General features: G+C 50.9%; 1 protein-coding gene across 2 annotated transcripts in view; it reads left to right on the top strand.

Moving 5' to 3' along the window:
* Positions 1–17,851, top strand: part of GFRA2 (GDNF family receptor alpha 2) — a 102,844-nt gene that overhangs the window by 13,836 nt on the left and 71,157 nt on the right. For both annotated transcript variants that reach the window (XM_017876744.1, XM_017876745.1), the window contains one exon: positions 190–273. In XM_017876744.1, the coding sequence (XP_017732233.1) occupies positions 190–273 (84 nt within the window). The remainder of the gene's footprint in view (positions 1–189; positions 274–17,851) is intronic.

The raw sequence follows: 17,851 nt of genomic DNA, 5'->3' as shown, positions 1-17,851 counted from the left end.
ATGCAAACATTTCGTTGCTAACGTGCCCCGGTCCTGCACTCTTCACTTTGGGAAGGGCTGCTCTGTGTCTTATCCCCTGGGTGGCACGAGCTTTCCCCTGTTAGAGAGCTTTCCTCCGGCAGAGTTGCTAAGTGCCGGCAGCGCTCTGGCCCGGAGAAACCTGTGTCTGATGCCTGTTCTGTCTTGCAGGTGAGGAGTTTTACGAAGCCTCCCCCTATGAGCCGGTGACCTCCCGCCTCTCGGACATCTTCAGGCTTGCTTCAATCTTCTCAGGTAAGTGAGCTCGCACTGGGACTTGGCCAGTTCTCCTCTTGTCCCTGTGGCGTGGCAGATGGAGCACTGGGCTTGGACAGGCGTCCTGGCATCTGATGATGGCCCTGCTGCCCATCAGCTCGCCCTTAACAGTTCTGAGCCTCAGTTCCTCCTCTGTAAAGAACACGATGCCCACCTCCCTGGGTGCTTGTGTGGAGCAAGGTGTTGATGGAAATTGTCTGGTCAGCTGGCTGTCATGGGGTAGGGCTTGAATCTGGAACCTGGTGTCACCCTTCTATCTTACCCTTGTTCCCTCTTTCCAGTTCCCTGGCTCTCCTGCTTTGGAGCCCTTCTACTTGGTCATGTTGCTTACCCTGTCTGGGCCTCGGTTTCCTCAGTTGTGATGGGAGAGTACCGTCCTTACCTCATTGGATTGCCGTGAGGTCTAAGTGGGTCAGTGGGTGGTGAAGTGCTCAGCACGCTGCATCAGTCAGCATCAGCTGCGGCTTGGTGTTACTGGTCCTATGACGATCTGTTCTGCCCTGGGTTTTCCCTTGCTCTTGAGGGCTCTGTTTCTTGAACCACATGAAGGGAAGTGTCTGCAGGAGTCGCTGTGGTCCTCAGGCCACCCCCTGTGCTGTCCACCCTGGGAAGTGATACAGTCTGCATTTGGTTCTAGCTTTGTCTGCCAGGCTCCACATGTAGGGGCCAGGTGAGCTCTGGGGGTCTTTCTTCTTGGCTTTGTTCTCTGTGGCATCTGGGAGACGCTGGGCCCAGGGCAGCCCACCCTGCCTGGGCGCTAGGGAGGGGCTTCCGGTCTTGGGAGTGCTCTGTGGGGGTGGGGGGTGAGCTCCTCTAGGGATTGGTGGAGACTGATGCTCCGGGGGTGGCCAGAGTGGGACTTGTTCTCAGGGATCTTTGAGCACAGGAAATCTGGTTTACAGGCAGTTTTGTGGCAGTCTTTGAAATCTTCTGGAGTTTCTATGGCAGAGCAGGGTTTTCAACAGCAGCACTATTGACATTTTGGCCTGGGTAATTCTTTCTTGTGGGAGGAGCCGTCCTGTGAGTCTGAGGATGTTCAGCAACCTCCCTGGCCCCACTGGATTCCAGCAGTGCTCTTGCAAGCTGTGACAACAAAGATGTCTCCAGACAGGGCCACATGTCCCTTCAGGGGCACAGTCACTGCCAGTTGAGAAGCACTGCTGTAAACCGTGAGCTGAAAGCATTTCCAGTGGGGCCTTAAGCCCTTTCAAATAAAGAACTCTCCAGGGCCATGTTTCTCAACCATTCTTTTTTTTTCATTGTTGTTTGCTGGGGAGAAAAAATAATTCTTCCTAACTAGAGAGATTAAATACCAAGGAATAACATTTTGTCTCGAAGGTTTGGGTTTTGGAGGACCATAAGCTATTTTAAGATCTCCTTTTTCTTTTCCTTTTTGCCCACTCAAGAACAAGCTTTTGCTCCCTTGAGGTGATGCCCTTCCATCCCGTGGAGAAAGCACGCTCTAGGAGATTGAAACAGGGATGATACACGTGTCCCTGGTGGGAGAAATCTTGGATGCCCAGGAAGGGAGGTATTGGCCAGGGGGTAGCCGTCTGGGCATGGCCTTGGGCGCTGGTGGTGGTTGGGATGGTGGTGAATGGAGTGGAGACCTCAAAGTCAGCTGTGTTGAGCACCTTGCCCTGGGCTCTCAGCATCATAACCCCCCCGCCCCAGTGGGATCATAACAGAGGCTCTGAGCTCCAGAGCAGCTTCCATGCTGGCCTTGCCTGTGGGCACCATGGCAGCTCTATGGTAAGTCTTGGCCAAGAGCTGGACTGGATGGGGTTGACTGAGAGTCTTTCCTGCACAGGCATTCTGATTCTTACATTTCCTGATGAGTTTTGCATGGAAATCCACTTTGGACCATTCCTTCTGAGGCAGTGCTCTGGGGCTCAGAAGCAGGTTGAAGACGCCATTAGCCTGTGGATGCTGTAGTGGGCATGCCCTGGTGGCCCCCATATGCACCCACGTTCTACTCTGTGTGAAGCTCAGGTACTGGCAGATGACTACTGCGTGCACAGGTGACACTGAGCTTCTCTCCAGTAATAAATAGCTTTGACTTGCTCCTGGATGTTGAAGCGCAGAGATCCTCACCTTAGCCCAAGCCCCTGCTGCTCCTTGGACTCACACTTAAATACCTTCCTAGCAGAAAATCTTTACGTAATGGACTTGACACTCTGGGGGACAGGATGTTGACAAGACAAATGAGGAAATTACTAGGTCTGCAGCTCACTGAATCAGCCCGCTTTCACCTGCTGCCCAGAGATAACTGGGCCCTATGCACCTCTGGGTTTGTACGCAACACTGCTCCAGGGACCACTCCCTGCCATGAGGGCTGGGCTTTGGGGACTGTGCCGGTCCCTCTTCATTGTCTCTGCTGACTCAGCTCCACCCAGAGAAGCCTTAGGGGTAGGTAAGTAGGCAGCTCTGTCTGGGGAGACTTGGGCACATAGTTGAATAGGGAGGCCCTGGCCCTGCTACAAAGAAACCAAGCTGGGGCTGGGCACAGTGGCTCACACCTGCCTCTAATTTCAGCACTTGTGGAGGCCAAGGTGGGAGGATTGCTTGAGCCCAAGAGTTTGAAGCTGCAGTGAACCATGATGACACCACTGCATTCTAGCTTGGTCGACAGAGTGAGACCCTGTCTCAAAAAAACCTCCCAAAATACACACACAAAAGAAACCAAGTTGGCCATGGTGAGGAGCTCAGCAGAAAGGAGGCGAGAACGGGAGCTGGGAGGCGGTTCCAGTGCAGTTCCCACCATAGATCACCTGTAGGGTCTTGGGCAGGCTCATTTCATGTGCCAGATCTTGTGTCTGAATGAGGACATGAGCTTGGAGCAGTGCTTCCCAACCTTTGTCCCATCAAGGCACACAGAAAATGGTGATGTGGCAGGGTGAGCAGACCAGCTTAGTGCTCAGGCCATCACGAGCCTCCTGCTTGTCAATATCCGGGCACACATATCCCCCATCTGTGTGTGGTACGCTGGCTGCAAAGTCTTGTTGTGAGTAACCAAGAACCTGCGCTAGAACTTTGGCATTAAAAGGCTGTCACCCCGCAGGATTGCACGAAATCCTGTGGGAAGCCCCTCCCTACCCCCACTCATATTGCCTGCATGCTGCCCCCTCCACTTCTTTGTGTGGAAAGACTGGGGGTAGGGAGGGAGGCATGGAGTCTTGGTGGCCACTTCTGGTCTATACTGTCTCCAGGTGGGACACCAGGGAGGATGCCCCTGTGTCTTTGGGACTCAGTTGCTACTATCTGTTTACCAGCTCCTGTCTGTGAATTCAGGGCTCCGTTATAGGGGCCTCCTGGAATGTCTGTTCTTCCTCATCTTTTTCTGTTGGGGTTCTCGGAAACTCATACTGGGATTCTGTTGCAAAGAAAGCTGCCAGGATTCCTGCAGCACCCTCCAATGTCCAGAAGCCTTGGGGAAGGGCAGCTTCTTCCGTCCTCTCTGCCCAGTGCTGCCTGACAGACCCTGGACTCATCGGTGGGTCAGCCGAGTCCTGAGTCCAGGACCAGGTAGGGAGCAGTGTGGCTGTGATCTGAGTCACAGCGACAGTGATGTTAGACATGTCCACATGTTCTACCCTCCCCTTGTATGTGGGAAGAGATTTCATGGAGAAGAAGTGAGTTTTGTCCTGTTCTAGCAATTCAAACTGCCCTTGAAAGCGTGAGACAGTATTTAGGGAGGTGCCTGGAAGAGCGCGGGCCTTGAGCCAGACAGTCCTGGGTTCGAATCCTGACTAGGCCTTTTAGGGGTGTGTGATCTTGCGGCTCACTATGGCCTTTTTGAGCTGTGGTGCCTACGTCTGTAAGATGGACGTGTGATGCCCTAAGAGGGTTCGGTGGGAAGGGATGTCGGCAAAGTGCCCACAGCGCATCAGGGACTGAGCCAGCTTTGGCACAGTGGGTCATCTTCTGTCTGCCTGGGGTGTTCAGTGGAGGCAGAGGTTGTTTAGGTGGGTGCAGGGGTTGAGGAGGTGAAGTGGAGCATCCTCCTCATCCCCAGGCTCCATGACCCTGTGACTGCTGAATCCCAGCTGATTTCACCTGGGGAGGCAGGAGAGGGTAGAACCAAGGTGGAAAAAAAGGAAAAGATCTTTCAGGAAGAGGGAGTTTGCAGAGGGAAGGAGGACTGGGAAGGGTGGTGTGGAGTCAGCAGGGATGTGGGCCTGTAGAACTAGAGAGAGGTGGGTGGACGTCAAAGTGGTGATGAAGAGGACTGGGCGGGTTGGGCAGAGGCGTCCTCACCAATACTGGGGCCATGCCTAAGGGACAGGGAGAAGTGGGCAGATGGCCTTGGCTGTCATCAGGTGCTGTGTCTGATGACACTTCTTGTGAGGGGCAGGGGCTCCGGGGTCTGGCCATGCTGTGCAAGTGTGGCTAGAGGCTTGGGCATGTGGCATCCTTTCTGAAGCTGGAAGGGAATTTAGGGATTATGGAGGCCCACCCCTTCACCTGACAGAAGGGGAAACTGAGGCTCAGAGGGACGGCACACATGTTGATGGGATTCCAATCCCCGTCCCACCTCTGAAGCACTTCTCCTCTAAGCCCCAGTCCTGTTCTCTTGCCTAACCTGGGGCCAATGGCATCACCTACCTCTGAGAATTTTTGTTAGGACTAAATGAGATAGTGCGGGTGAGTGCTTGGCCTGAGCCTGGCATGCTGCTCTAAGCTGTGTTAGCTTTTAAAACATTAGTATGGACTGGTTTCTCCAAGGTCCAGTGGCAGGTTGTGGCTGGGCCAGCCTAGAACCCGGCATTCTGGAAACTGTGTGTGCCTTTGCTGATGCAAGGCCGCCTTTCACGCTGGGATAGTGCTTGGTGGTGACTGGAGTAGAGGTGATCAGGTGATTTCCAGAGAGCAATGGGCCCCTGAGGCTCAGAGGGAGTCTTGGGTGGGGATGGCCATCACGTGCTGTGCTGTGACAGGGACAGATAGAGGCTGGTGAGTGGCCTGGGCTCAGTGGCCTTTGTGGACTGGAGGTGGAAGAGATGGCAATGTCTACCATGGTTGGCCAGCATGTGTCTGGGGTGGGCCGTCTTGCTTGGTTGGAGCCTGGAGAGGGCCAGGGATGTTCTTGTTAGATGCTCCTGTGGTCCTTGTTGGAGGGCGGGCTCAGGAGAAGAGGGAACTAGCACTCAAACGCTACCCCTTGCCAAGAAGCCTTGCATACAGCTTCTGAGAGGTGACCACCACCATCCCCTGGTGCCACAGCACTTTGTCCTTTATCATGGTGCTCGCTGCCACGTGTTGGCGGCATGTGTGTGATTGTATGTGTTGGTCTCTGTGTCCTGTGCAGCCATCACCCTTTGTGTCCTCTGTGTGTGTGACACTGTCCTTTGTATCTAATACACGGCCACCGAGGATCCTGGCATCACGGCTGGAATGTGGACTTTGAGACCGGCTAGTCCTCGTTGTGAATCCTGGCCTTACCCTACTGTGAGAGCTCACTGGACCCCCGAACCTCATGTTTCTTATCTGCAAGATGCAGCAGTCCAGCTGCCCTGCAAGCATTGGCACTCAGCGTGCCGGGGCACAGGAGCACCCTAAGTGCTGGCGAAGGGTATCACTGTTTGCGGACTGGAGGGAGCTGATGGCTTTGCGAGAGGTGCTAAGCAATTGTGAGGTGTCACATGTGTGTGACATCTTAGGAGTATCTGGGGCATTGAGAAGGGGCGGGTCCTGGCCGGGGTGTGCAGGAATTGCTCATGGAAGGGGCAGGGCAAGGCAGGGCAGGGCAGGGCAGGGCAGGGGCAGGGCTGGGGCAGGGCTGGGGCCAGACCTCGGAGGAACATGTTTTGTTCAGTAAATACTGAGTGCTTCGTGTGTTCCGGAGATGGTCAACCACTGCTATAAGAGAATCAGACCCGTGTCCTCACTGTGTGGTGCAACAGGCAGATACTCACTTAGGGACTCCCTAAGTGGCTTCTTTTCAGTAGCAGTGTAGACCAAGTGCTGCCCCAAGAGTTCAGGGGAGGCAGCAACCAGCAATGACTGGGGAAATAAGGGAAGTCTTGCAAGAGGAGAAAGTGCGATGTGGGAATGGTGTTCCTGGTGACATCATGGCTGGGAGGCCTGGCTGAGCCTGGGGAGATGAAGGAATCCCAAGTCTTTGAGCTTGGGGGCTCAGGGGACAATGAACAAGGATCCTTGTGGCAGACAGGACAGTGGCCTCTCTGGGGTGCTCCAGCCCAGGACTTCTCCGTGGCAGAACTCAGGATGACTGCCTGATTAGGGGGCTCGGGTCCCTAGGGAGGAGTTGGTCTGCCCTTGGTGTGGGGAGAGACTTATCCCTGGGCTCAAAAGTCAGTCCCCAGGAAGACACCCCTGTGGCCCTGGTGGGGGCTGGGGGAGGATTGGACCCGGCTTTGCTCGGCTAGGTGTCTAGGGAAGCCCCTTGCCTTCCCGGGGTCGGCTCCCTCTGTGTACCCCAGGCCTGGGGGCAGGAGACCTAGCCTTTGTGCGGGCACCCCCTCCTCTCCTTGGGCTGCTGAGCAAAAGAATACAGGGTGAGGCTTTAATGTTTCAGCAGGTCGGGCTGGTGCCTCTCAGAGACCCCCTTCCGAGGCCACCCTGTGATGAGGTGGGGGCACGGGGCTGAGGGCAGGGAAGAACCGGAAGAACAGCAGAGCAGCAGCTCTCCCTGCCCCCTTCGCGGTGGCTCAGGCGATAAACTGCTTATCCTCAGGTTGTCTCCCTGAGCCGAATGCAGAAGTGTGTTATTTAAATTTCAAAATCACATTCTTCTTCTAACAGCTGTCAGAGGCTCTGAGTGTCAACGAAAATTGGGCTTTAGCTGCAGCTCTGTCACCTCCGACACCTCCCCTTTCAGGGAGAATTCATCTGATGGCCAGGGAGTGGGTGTGGGGTGCAAGAGAGCGGGGGCTGTGGGGACAGGGAGATGTGGACTGTCAGGTGGTGGAGACAGGTGACTGAATGGCTCTCACGGTGCTTGGGGCCACCAGGAGGAAGGCAGCTTCTCTTTCCACAGGTGCCAAAGCTGGAGGGATCGACATTTTCTCTCTTCTGTTTTCATCTGCTCTCTCTCTCTGTCAGCGCCAGTGACCTCCGGCTCTTGTCAGTGGGTAGAAGGATTTGCCGGCACTAAGGTGTGAGCAGGGTGTTGGTGACTTCATCTTTGGTTGCCTTTGTGTCCAAGTAAGAAATTGCTATGAGAAAGACCAGGAGAGAACAAAATGTAGCGCCCCCTCCCACAAACAAAGCCTCTTTCATGGTAGTATTTCAGGTGCTGTGGTTGAAGTGAGATATTTTTGGATGAAGGTATTTTCTGGTACCCTCCAAATAACATCTTCCAGGGAGCCACCTGCCTGTTTCTCCTTCCATGTGTGGGGCAGGCCCTGCCAGCGGCTGGGGTGCGGGGCAGCTCTTGGCCAGATGCCCCTGCTCGGTGCTGCTCCTGAGACGGCGCTGGTGGGGCTCCGCGCTCCCTGAGCACGCCCTGGCTTCGCCATCAACTGCACTCGCTCCGGCTCAGAAAACAGGATGTGAGCACCTGCCCTGGGCGCTCCCCTCCAACCCGTGCCTGCAGGCTCCTGTAACCCCATGCTGTGCACGGTGAGCAACAGCGAGAGGGGGTCATTGTGTGATGGGAACACGTGTGTGTGTCTGGTGTGTGGAGAGTGTAAGTATGCATGGCATATGCATGTGGTGTGTGAGAGAGGTGGGGTGTGTGTTGTGGTGTGGGAGATGGTAGGATATGTAGCAGTGTGTGTGTGGTGGTGTAGTGGTGGTGTTATGTGATGTGTGTTGAGGTGTGTGTGTAGGGCTGGTGATATGTGTAGTGTGGATGTGTGTGGTGTGTGTATATGTGATGCGTGTGTGTGGTGTGAGGTGGTTGTGTGTAGTTGTGTGTGTGGGGTGTGTAGAATAGTGTATGGAGTGCCCTGTGAATGTGGTGTGGTGTGGTATTGGTGCATGGCAGTGTGTGTGCAATGTATGTGTTGGGTGTATGTAGGTTGTGGTATGTATTATGGTTTGAGGTAATGTATGTGTGTCAGTGGTGGAGTGTGTGTAGCGTGTTTTTGTGTGGTGTAGGTATGTTAGTGTGTGTGTGGATGTGGGGTAATGGTTTGTGCTGGTGTGTGTGTTGGGACAGGGTGTGGCATAGGTGGGATGTGCATGGTGTGTGCTGGAGTGCGATTGGGTGGCGGTTTGTGTGTTTAGGGCTTTGTGTGTGAAGTATATGGTGGTGTGTTATATATGCGTGTGGTGTGTTGTAGGGTTGGTAAGGTAGTGTATGGGGTGTGTGTGTATGTGTGGTAGGTGTCGGTGTGTGTATGTAGATGTGTATGAGAGTATGGGGTGTTGTGGTGTGTTGCGTGTGTAGGCGTGTGGGGTGGTGTATTGTGTTGGGTGGTGTATGGTGTAGGTAGTATGAGCGTAGTGTAGCGGAGGTGTGGTGTGGGTGTAGTTGCGTGGAGTGGCATATGTGGTGGGAATAATGTGTTGTGTAGGTATTTGAGGTAGTGTGTGGGTTGTGTGTGTGGTGTGTATGTTATGTGTGTTGTTGGTATATGTTAGATGGTGTGTGTGTAGGTGTGTGTGCATAGGTATGTGTGTAGGTGTGTATGGGGTAGTGTATGGGCTGTTGTGTATGTGGTGTGTATGTGTAGTGTGTGTGTAGGTGTGTGTGGGGTGATGTGTGGGTGTGTGAGGTAGTGTATAGGGTGTTTTGTATGTGTGTACATAGGTGTGTGTGGGGTGGTGTGTGTTAGGGGTGTTAATGTAGGTGTGGGGTGGTGTATGTTGGGGTGGTGTAGTGTGTGGTGTAAGGGTGTGTGATGTATGGGTAACGTATGGGTGTATGTGTGGTGGTGTGTGTATGTGTTGTGGGTGGTTGTATGTGTAGGTGTGTGGTGTGTGTAAGGGTGTGTTAGATGTGTTATAATAGGGTAATGTATGGGTGTTATGTGTGGTGTGTGTGGTATGTGTGTGTGGGTGGTGTATGTTGGGGGTGTTGTGTGTGTTGTGATGTGTAGGTGTGTATAGGGTCAGATGTATGGGGTTTGTGTGTGGTGATGTGTGTGTAGAGGTTGTGTAGGAATGTGATATGAACATAGTGTATGGAGTGATACATAATGTGTGTATAGTATGATGTAAATATGTAGCTAAGGTAAAGATAAGTGGGAGTGAAGATGTGTGTGAAGAAGTAGTAAGTAATGAGGACCTGTGATAAAGTGTGTGGTATTAGGTCTGGTATGTAGGTGTGCGGTTGGTTTATGTGTGGTGGGTATGTTTATAGTGCATGGTGTGTATGAGGTGTGTATGGGGAGTGTAATGGGGTGTTAGTGTGTTGCATGTGTAAGGTGTGTATGGGTGGCAGGTGTATATGGGGTAGTGTATGGGATGTTGTGGTGTTGTATGGTGTTCGTATGTATGGTGTGTGTAGGGTGATGTATATGTGGGGTGGTGTGTTGTGTAGGTGTGTGGTAGGGGGGTGTGGTGTGTGTGTGAGGTAGTGTATGGGGTGTTGTGTGTGGTGTTGTATTAGGTGTATGTGTGTAGGCTGTGTATGGTAGTGTATGGGTGTGTGTGTGGTGGTTGTGTGTGTGGTGTGTGTAGCATGTGTATGGGATAGTGTGATATCAGTGTGTGGTGTGTGGTCGTGTGTAGGTGTGTGTGTGTACGTGTGTTGGTAGTGTATGGGGTGTTGTGTGTGGTATGTGTGTAGCGTGTGTATAGGTAGCGTATGGGGTGTGGTTGTGCAACAGGTGTGTGTGTAGCGTATGGGGTAGTGTTATGGTGTATTTGTGTGTCGGTGTGTATGGGGTAATGTATATAGAGTGTGTGTGTGTGTATAGGATGTATGGGTAGTGTATGGTGTGTGTAGGAGTGTATGGGGTAGTGTAATATATGTGTGTGTGGTAGTGTTTAGTGTGTATGTAGTGTATGGGGTTTGTGTGTGGTGTGTGTAGCGTGTGTATTGGGTGGTTATGGGGTTGGTGTGTGTATAGGTGTGTGTACGTGTGTATGGGGTAGTGTATGGGGTATTGTGTGGTGTGTGTGTACGTGTGTATGGGGTAGTGTATGGGGTATTGTGTGGTGTGTGTGTAGGTGTGTATGGGGTAGCATATAGAGTGTGGTGTGTGTATAGATGTGTGTGTATGGGGTAGTATATGGTGTGTTGTGTATGTGTAGGTGTGTATAGGATAGTGTATATAGTGTGTGTGTGGTGTGTGTGTGTAGGAGTGTATGGGATAGTGTATGGTGTGTTTTGTGTATGGTGTGTGTGTACGTGTGTATGGGGTAGTATATGGGATGTCGTGTGTGTGGTGTGTGTAGGTGTGTATGGGTAGCGTAGGGAGTGTGGTGTGTGTATAGATGTGTGTTAGTGTGTATGGGGTAGTGTATGGTGTGTTGTGTGTGTAGGTGTGTATGGGGTAGTGTATATAGTGTGTATGTGGTGTGTGTGGTGTGTGTGTAGGTGTGTATGGGGTAGTGTATGGGGTGTTTGTGTGGTGTGTGTGTGTATGGAGTAGTGTATGGGGTGAGGTGTGTGATGTGTGGTGTGTATGTGTGTATGGGGTAGTGTATGGTGTGTTGTGTGGTGTGTGTACATGTGTATGGGGTAGTGTAGTGTGTGGTGTGTGGTGTGTGTAGGTGTGTGTGTACATGTGTATGGAGTAGTGTACGGGGTGTTGTGTGTGTGTGGTGTGGTGTGTGTGTGCGTGTCAGTGTGTGGGAGTGGCTGTGGGTTTTTGGCAGTGGCCTTCTGGCTGAAGGGATAGGGAAGGAAGGGAAGAGGGGACAGGGAGGGAGGGGCCAGAGTGGCTCAGAACAGCATCAGCTCCGACCATCAGAGGAATGACCCTCCAGCCCCCTGTTCATCCTCTTAGGGGAGCCATGGAAAGAGGGCTCAAGGGTGAACAGGGAGGGGCATTAGAAAAAGGGAGGCCATCTTTGCCTGATCAGCAACAGGAATGAGTAGAGTGCACTTGGTTCGTGTATTTGGGGCCTCCTGTGTCTGGAGGGTTCTGCAGTAACTCAGGGAGCTTAGGCTCCGAAGGAAGGTGTGTGAATTTATCCCCAGATATTCGCTGAGCACCCTCTGTGGGCCTTGCCTTGTTCGAGGTGCTGAGGATACATCAGCGAACAACACGGACGGGTGCTGCTCGTATGGAGTTTATGTTCTTCTATTAACTGGAGACACAGAAAAATAGAAAACAAGCCAACAAACAAATTAACAAGACATGTGAGATAGTGAAGAATGCCAAGCTGAGAATTAAAATAGCATGATAGGACAGAGGTGACTGAGAATGCCAAAATCTGACTCACAGGAAGGATCCAGCCATGGGAAGATCAGGGAAATGGCAGAGGGAACAGCTAGTCAAATGCCTGGGTGGGGTCCTGCCTATGGAGGGTGGGACCCAGGGAAGCACATGTGGCTGGAACCTTTTATTTTAAGAGTGATGAGAAACCACTGGCGGCATTGAGGCAGTTGACTAGCACAGTATGATCTATGTGTTTGAAAAGATGACTTGCACTCTGGAGGATGGATCATGGGGGTGGGCACAGAGCAGAGTGGAGCCAGGGAGATCAGTTAGGAGGTTGCTGCAGACGGTTGTAGGTGAGATGGAGAGGATGCATGGGCTTGGAATATATTTTGGAGGTGGAGTTGAAGGGAAGTGGGATGAATTTATGGATAACTTGATATTTTGGACTTGAACAACAGTGATGCCATTTACTAGGATGGAGAAGATGAGGGGAGGAACAGATTGGGAAGTTCAGTGGGCAGAAATTAAGAGTTCTGTGTTGGCTGTTTTAGGGTGGAGATGCCAATTAGGTCTCCCCCCTGGAAGTGCCAAGGACGCAGTTAGATGTAGGCCTGGAGTTCTGGGGAGAGGTCAGGGTTGATACATGGATTGAGAGTGATTAGTGTATAGATAGTGTTTAAAGCCACAGAACCATGACATCATGGAGCGAGGGTGTATAGTCAGGAGAGAGCGAGGCTGGGTCTCACCATCTAGTAGAGGAGGAAGAGCTAGCAAAGGCAGCTGAGACTAGGGCCAGAGAGGGAGGGAGAAATCAGTCAGCTGTGTCAGGGAAGCCAAGACAAGTAGAGGTGTCAAAAAAGGGGAAGTGGGCCAGGTGTAGTGGCTCATACCTATAATCCCAGCACTTTGGAAGGTTGAGGCAGGCGGATCTCTTGAGTCCAGGAGTTTGAGACTAACCTAAGCAACATAGCAAAACCCCATCTCTACAAAATATACAAAAACTGACAGGCATGGTGGCACATGCGGGTGGTCCTAGCTACCCGGGAGGCTGAGGTGGGAGGATTGCTTGAGCCCACGAGGTCAAGGTGGCAGTGAGCTGTGATCATGCCACTGCACTCCAGCCTGGGTGACAGAGTAAGACTATGTCTCAAAAATAAATAAATAAATAAATAAATAAATAAATAAATACATACATACATACATACATACATACATAAAGAAAAAGAAAGAAAGGGGAAGTGGTTAGCCTGGTCAGATGCAACCCAGAAGTCAAGGCAGTGAAGTTTAGAGAAGTGACTTCCTGATTCAGCGACAGAGACATTGAGGCATGCCTCTGTCTCAATGCCTCCAATGGTTTCTCATCACTCTTAAAATAAAAGGTTCCAGCCACATGTGCTTCCCTGGGTCCCACCTAGGGAGGACCCCACAGGCAGGACCCCACCCAGGCGTTTGGCTAGCTGTTCCATCTGCCATTTCCCATGATCTTGCTAGAATATCGTTCTTGGAGGGTGAGGTTGAAATGTTGATGTGGGGAGGATGGAGGAGAAAATGTGAAGGGAGCAGGTAAAATCAGCAACCAGAAATCTACTCTTTCAAGCTTTGCTAGGAAGGAGAGGAGTGAAATAGGGGGCTGGGCGGTGGTCAAGGGAAGGCTTTGCTTTTGGTTTTGTTCTGTCTTGGGAAAAGCAATGATGGTGGTACATTTGTAACTTTTGGGAAAGATCCCGAGAAAGGGTGGAATTGAAGGACGTAAGCAGGAAGGGGCGATTTCAGGAGTGATGTCTTCAATAAGTGAGGAGGGATGGATCCCTGTGGCATGCACCAGCACGCATGGCAGGGCAGCCTTTGACAAGGCTGGAGCTGGGTCCTTCCAACAGAGAGAAGGCAGAGCTGGGTGTCCAGGTGAGGCAGGTTGGTCACTGGTGGGTGAGAAGGCGAGGGCATTTCTGTCCAAATCTATTTTCTCAACAAATATGAGTTAAGGTGCTATGGTCTCAATATTTGGTCCTGCTGCCCAACAAATTTATAGGTTGAAATCCTAAACCCCAAAGCAAGGGTTTTAGGAAGTGGGGCCTTCGGGAGGTGATTAGGACATGAGAGTGGAGCCCCTATGAATGGGATTAGTGTCCTTCTAAAGGAGACCCTGGAGAGCTCACTTGGCCCTTCTGACAAGTGAGGAGGACACGGCCAGAAGACGGCTGTCTGTGAACAAGCAAGTGAGCCCTCACCAGACACTAAATCCACCAGCACCTCGATCTTGGACTTTTCAGCCTTGAGAACCATGAGAGATAAATTTCCGTGATTTATTTATAAGCCACTCAGCCTATGGTATTTGTTATAGCAGCCCGAACAGACCAAGACACAAGGTAATTAGCTTAAGCAGGGGAAGGCAAGAAATGGCTGCTTTAAGGCATTTGGAGCTGGAGATTGGGACTTCAAAATGAGACCAGTCAGCCCGTGTGTGTGTGTGCGTGTGTGTGTGTGTATGTGTTACCTAGTGACCTTTGGCTGCTCAGGAGCCGGCATGGAGTTGGGGTGGTTGGGTTTCACGGGGGTTACTGGGTTTTGGCTGTGATGGAGTAAGAGAGGAGGAGGAGAGGGGCTGAGGAGCTCAGGGTGTTGCGTGCAGGCTGGGAAATGTAAGTTGGGTAAGGAGGAACTGAGGACAGGGTAGGGGGACGGGTGAGGGAGAGCAAGTGGTCGGGTCAGTGGGTCAGGGTCTGGGAGAGGTTAAGGGTTTACTGGAGTGGGAATTCCAGAGAGGGAGCTGGAAGGTGAGGAGAGGGTGGCCTGAGGTTGGGATGTGTGATGTCAGCCTTTCAACAGGGATTTGGATGTTGATGAAGGTCAAGGTCAAGGATATGACTACGGCAATGGGGAGCTAAGGGCAGGAGGAGATCACTGGAGGCGGATAGAGTGTTGTGCAGTCAAACTGTCCCTGTTGCGTGGAAGCCTCTAGGAATGGTGCCTGGGAAGGGATGAACCGGAGATGGTGAGCCAGGTGTGAGGTCACTCTTGAGAGAGGGGAATGGCAGGGTTGGTGAGTGACAGCCTCCAGAGGAGTGGGGGCAGCTGATGACATGAACTTCCCAGGAGGACAGATGGGGCAGAAATGATGAGGAGAAAGGAGACCCCCAGCCATCCATGAGCTGCCCAGTGGCCACTTCTTTCAAAATTAGGATGCTAAATAACAGAGTCACTGATTTTACAAAATGCATTGATTTACCCAAACTAAGTCTTTAGATTGTTTTTCATAGTTTTAGAAATTGACATTTAATGGTTTTCATGGCTTTTGAAGATTTTTGCAAATGGTCTTCATAGCTGTATTTTAAGATATGTTCAGTTTTTGGGGAGCTAAGGGTCATGAGTTGATGTGGACTTCTTATGGTGAGAAAAGTATATTTCATAATCAGTAAACAAAAGTTTAGGTATGATGGGTGCTTCAACTCCTATGTCCATTCTCTACACCATCAAATAAAAAATGCTAAGGAAAGATTTAGGTTATCGCATCAATATGAAATGCCTCAAATTTGGTTTTTAATGGTTACAAATACAAAATTAAACCCAACTCATCATTGTGGGAATTGGTGTGAGAACGGTAAAAACCTCAAATATTTAAAAAAAACCCCAAATATCAAAACGATATTCAAAAGAAATAGGGCACTCAAAAGTGGTTGAAAAAATTCCTTTGAATGTGAAAGAAATTTTTAGTTGTCAGAACCACGAAATTAAGACTAACCTGAAATTTGAGGACTTGGAGAAAGAATTTTAAGTGTGGTTAAAATTTGACAAAATATAAAATGCAGTTTGAAAGGTTCCAAATTGATTTTATTTCAAATTGATGTTCAGTGTATTTGCCATTCGTCAAATTGATTTTTGGTGGGTTAACCTGCTTTCAAAAATGCAGGTTCACCTGGAGAGCGCTGGGTGGTCCCAGTGTCATGGTGGGGCTGGGAATGAGGGGAAAGTTCAGAAAGAAAGTTGAGATTATAAGGAAGCTTGAACTAAGACTTCCCAGGACTGATTTGAGGAGGGTGAGCACCCTGACCTACAGAGCAGTAGAGGACAAGGGTTCCCCAAAGGGTTCAGGTCCCATTGGATCCTTGGGCTTTGATTGACAACTGAGAGGACTGAGAGGCAAGACTCTGGGATTGGTCTTGTTAGCTACTGGGGATGGGAACACCGATGTATTGCTTCCAGCTAGATGTTGCGGTGCTCTTGGCCCCCACTCCCGGTGGTGAAGGGGGCCAGAAGGGAGGAAGATGCCCCGAGATCTTGCTTGGGATGGAGCAGAGGAAGCCCTGAAGATCTTTTGCTTATGAAGGGAAGACTGGGGACCGTTTTATCTTTTGCAGCATAGTGTGTAGAGGCTGGAGCACAAGGGACTGTCTTCTTTTCTTAGCAGGGCAGTGTAATGTGAAGGTAGCCTGAGAGGTGAGATGGGAGGGAGGACCTTTCCAGCCACGGGACACTTTATTTTTATTTTTATTTTTTTGTTTAGACAGAATCTCGCGGTGTCACACAGGCTGGGGTACAGTGGTGAGAGCCCTCAGCTCACTGCAACTTCCACCTCCCTGGTTCAAGCAGTTCTCGTGCCTCAGCCTCCTGAGTAGCTAGGATTACAGATGTGCACCATCACGCCCAGCTAATTTCCATATCTTTAGTAGAGATGGGGTTTCACCATGTTGGCCAGGCTGGTCTTGAACTCCTGGCCTCAAGCGATCTGCCTACTTCGGCCTCCCAAAGTGCTGGGATTACAGGTGTGAGCCACTGCGCCCGGCCAGGTGACACCTTTTTAAACAAGCAACATTGCCTGTGCACTAAGGGTTGGTAACTGTAAGGGGTATTTTCATCCACATTGTCCCTTTTTTTCTTAGCGTAGTCCTCTGTGTAGGCAGGTAGGTATTCTATCTCAGTTTTGCAGGTAAGGAAAGTGAGGCTCAAAGAGGTTACACAACCTGTGCACACTTGCTCTGATAGTGGCCCAGCCAGGTCCTCCGTCTTCCCCACAAGCCACTGCTGGACCAGGGTCTCTGCTTTTTCTGGGACCCCACACTCAAAAAGGAAAGTTTCCATTTGTTTACTTGTGATCTCTCATCTGAGCTAGAATGTGAGCACCAGGAGGGCAGGAGACTTGGTGGTTTTATTCGTCAATCCAGGCTTACTTTCCACACAGTGGGTTGTAAGTGTTTGTTGCAAAAAATAAATGGATCTTGAGGGCAGACTGGGGTTAGATGCCCCATGAGGAGATCCAACATGAAGTGTGGAGGTGATGCTCATCCAGCATGAGGTGTGGAGATGACAGTCATCCAGCATGAGGTGTGGAGGTGATGGTCATGGTGGCTTTAACCCTACAGGGAGGACTGGGATTAGGGGCAACTCCCTGGAGTCTCTGCTCCTGGACCCTCCCTTTCTCTTGCTGCCCTTCCTGTCTTCCTTCCAACCCTGCTGAGAGTTTATTTATTCTACATCTCGTTGTGAGTTGCCCCTCCGCTCACCCTTATGCCCCTAATTATTTGGGGGTGTCAGTTGACCATCCTCCTTTTTGAAACTCTTGCCTTCCATGAAATCAGCATCTCTTGGTTTTCCACCAGCTCAAGGTCCACTCCTTTCCAGCCTCCATTGAACATCATGGAGCTCTGTCCTGACTTACTTCCTCTTCTTTGTTCTCATCCCCAACCTAGGGAGCCTCACTGAGTTATGTGACTTTCTACAGCCTCCAGTGTCAACCATGCCAAGTTTTGTGTCTTTAGCCCAGACCTCTTTCCTGAACTCCTGGCTTGTGGACCCTTCTGCCTATTCAACATCTCCGCTTCGACATCTGATAGACATCTCAAACTTAAGTCAAAAACAGAATGGTCCATTTCATTCTGCCTCTCTTCTTTCCAAGTCTTTCCTTTTTCGTGAGATGATATCTCCATCTACTTGGTGCTCAGGCCAAAAACCCAAGAGATTTTCTTGATTTCTCTCTCTCCTCCCACTCAAAATATAAGCAATCCTGTTGGCTTTATCTCTAAATTATATGCAGAATGGGTTCACCTTTTGCCCTCTCTGCAGTCACCACCCCACCCCAGCCTCCACTAGCTTCCTGCTACTGCAATAACCTGTGACTGGTCTCCTTTTCTGCCTGCCACCCTCAGATATACCCTCAGTTCCATGTGTCAGTGAATGAGATCATGTGCCTTCCTCCTTAATGCTCTCCAGCGCTTTGCATTTTAGAATAAAATCTGAAATTTTTACTTGCCCCCCCAAGGTCTCTCCTGACTGTCCCTTTGACTTCTACTTCCTCTAACTTCTGCCTCCTCCGGGAAGCT

This window comes from Rhinopithecus bieti, unplaced genomic scaffold, assembly GCF_001698545.2.
Source record: "Rhinopithecus bieti isolate Rb0 unplaced genomic scaffold, ASM169854v2 scaffold_9383, whole genome shotgun sequence".
Classification (NCBI taxonomy): Eukaryota; Metazoa; Chordata; class Mammalia; order Primates; family Cercopithecidae; genus Rhinopithecus; species Rhinopithecus bieti.
This window is presented reverse-complemented; position numbering and strand designations above follow the sequence as displayed.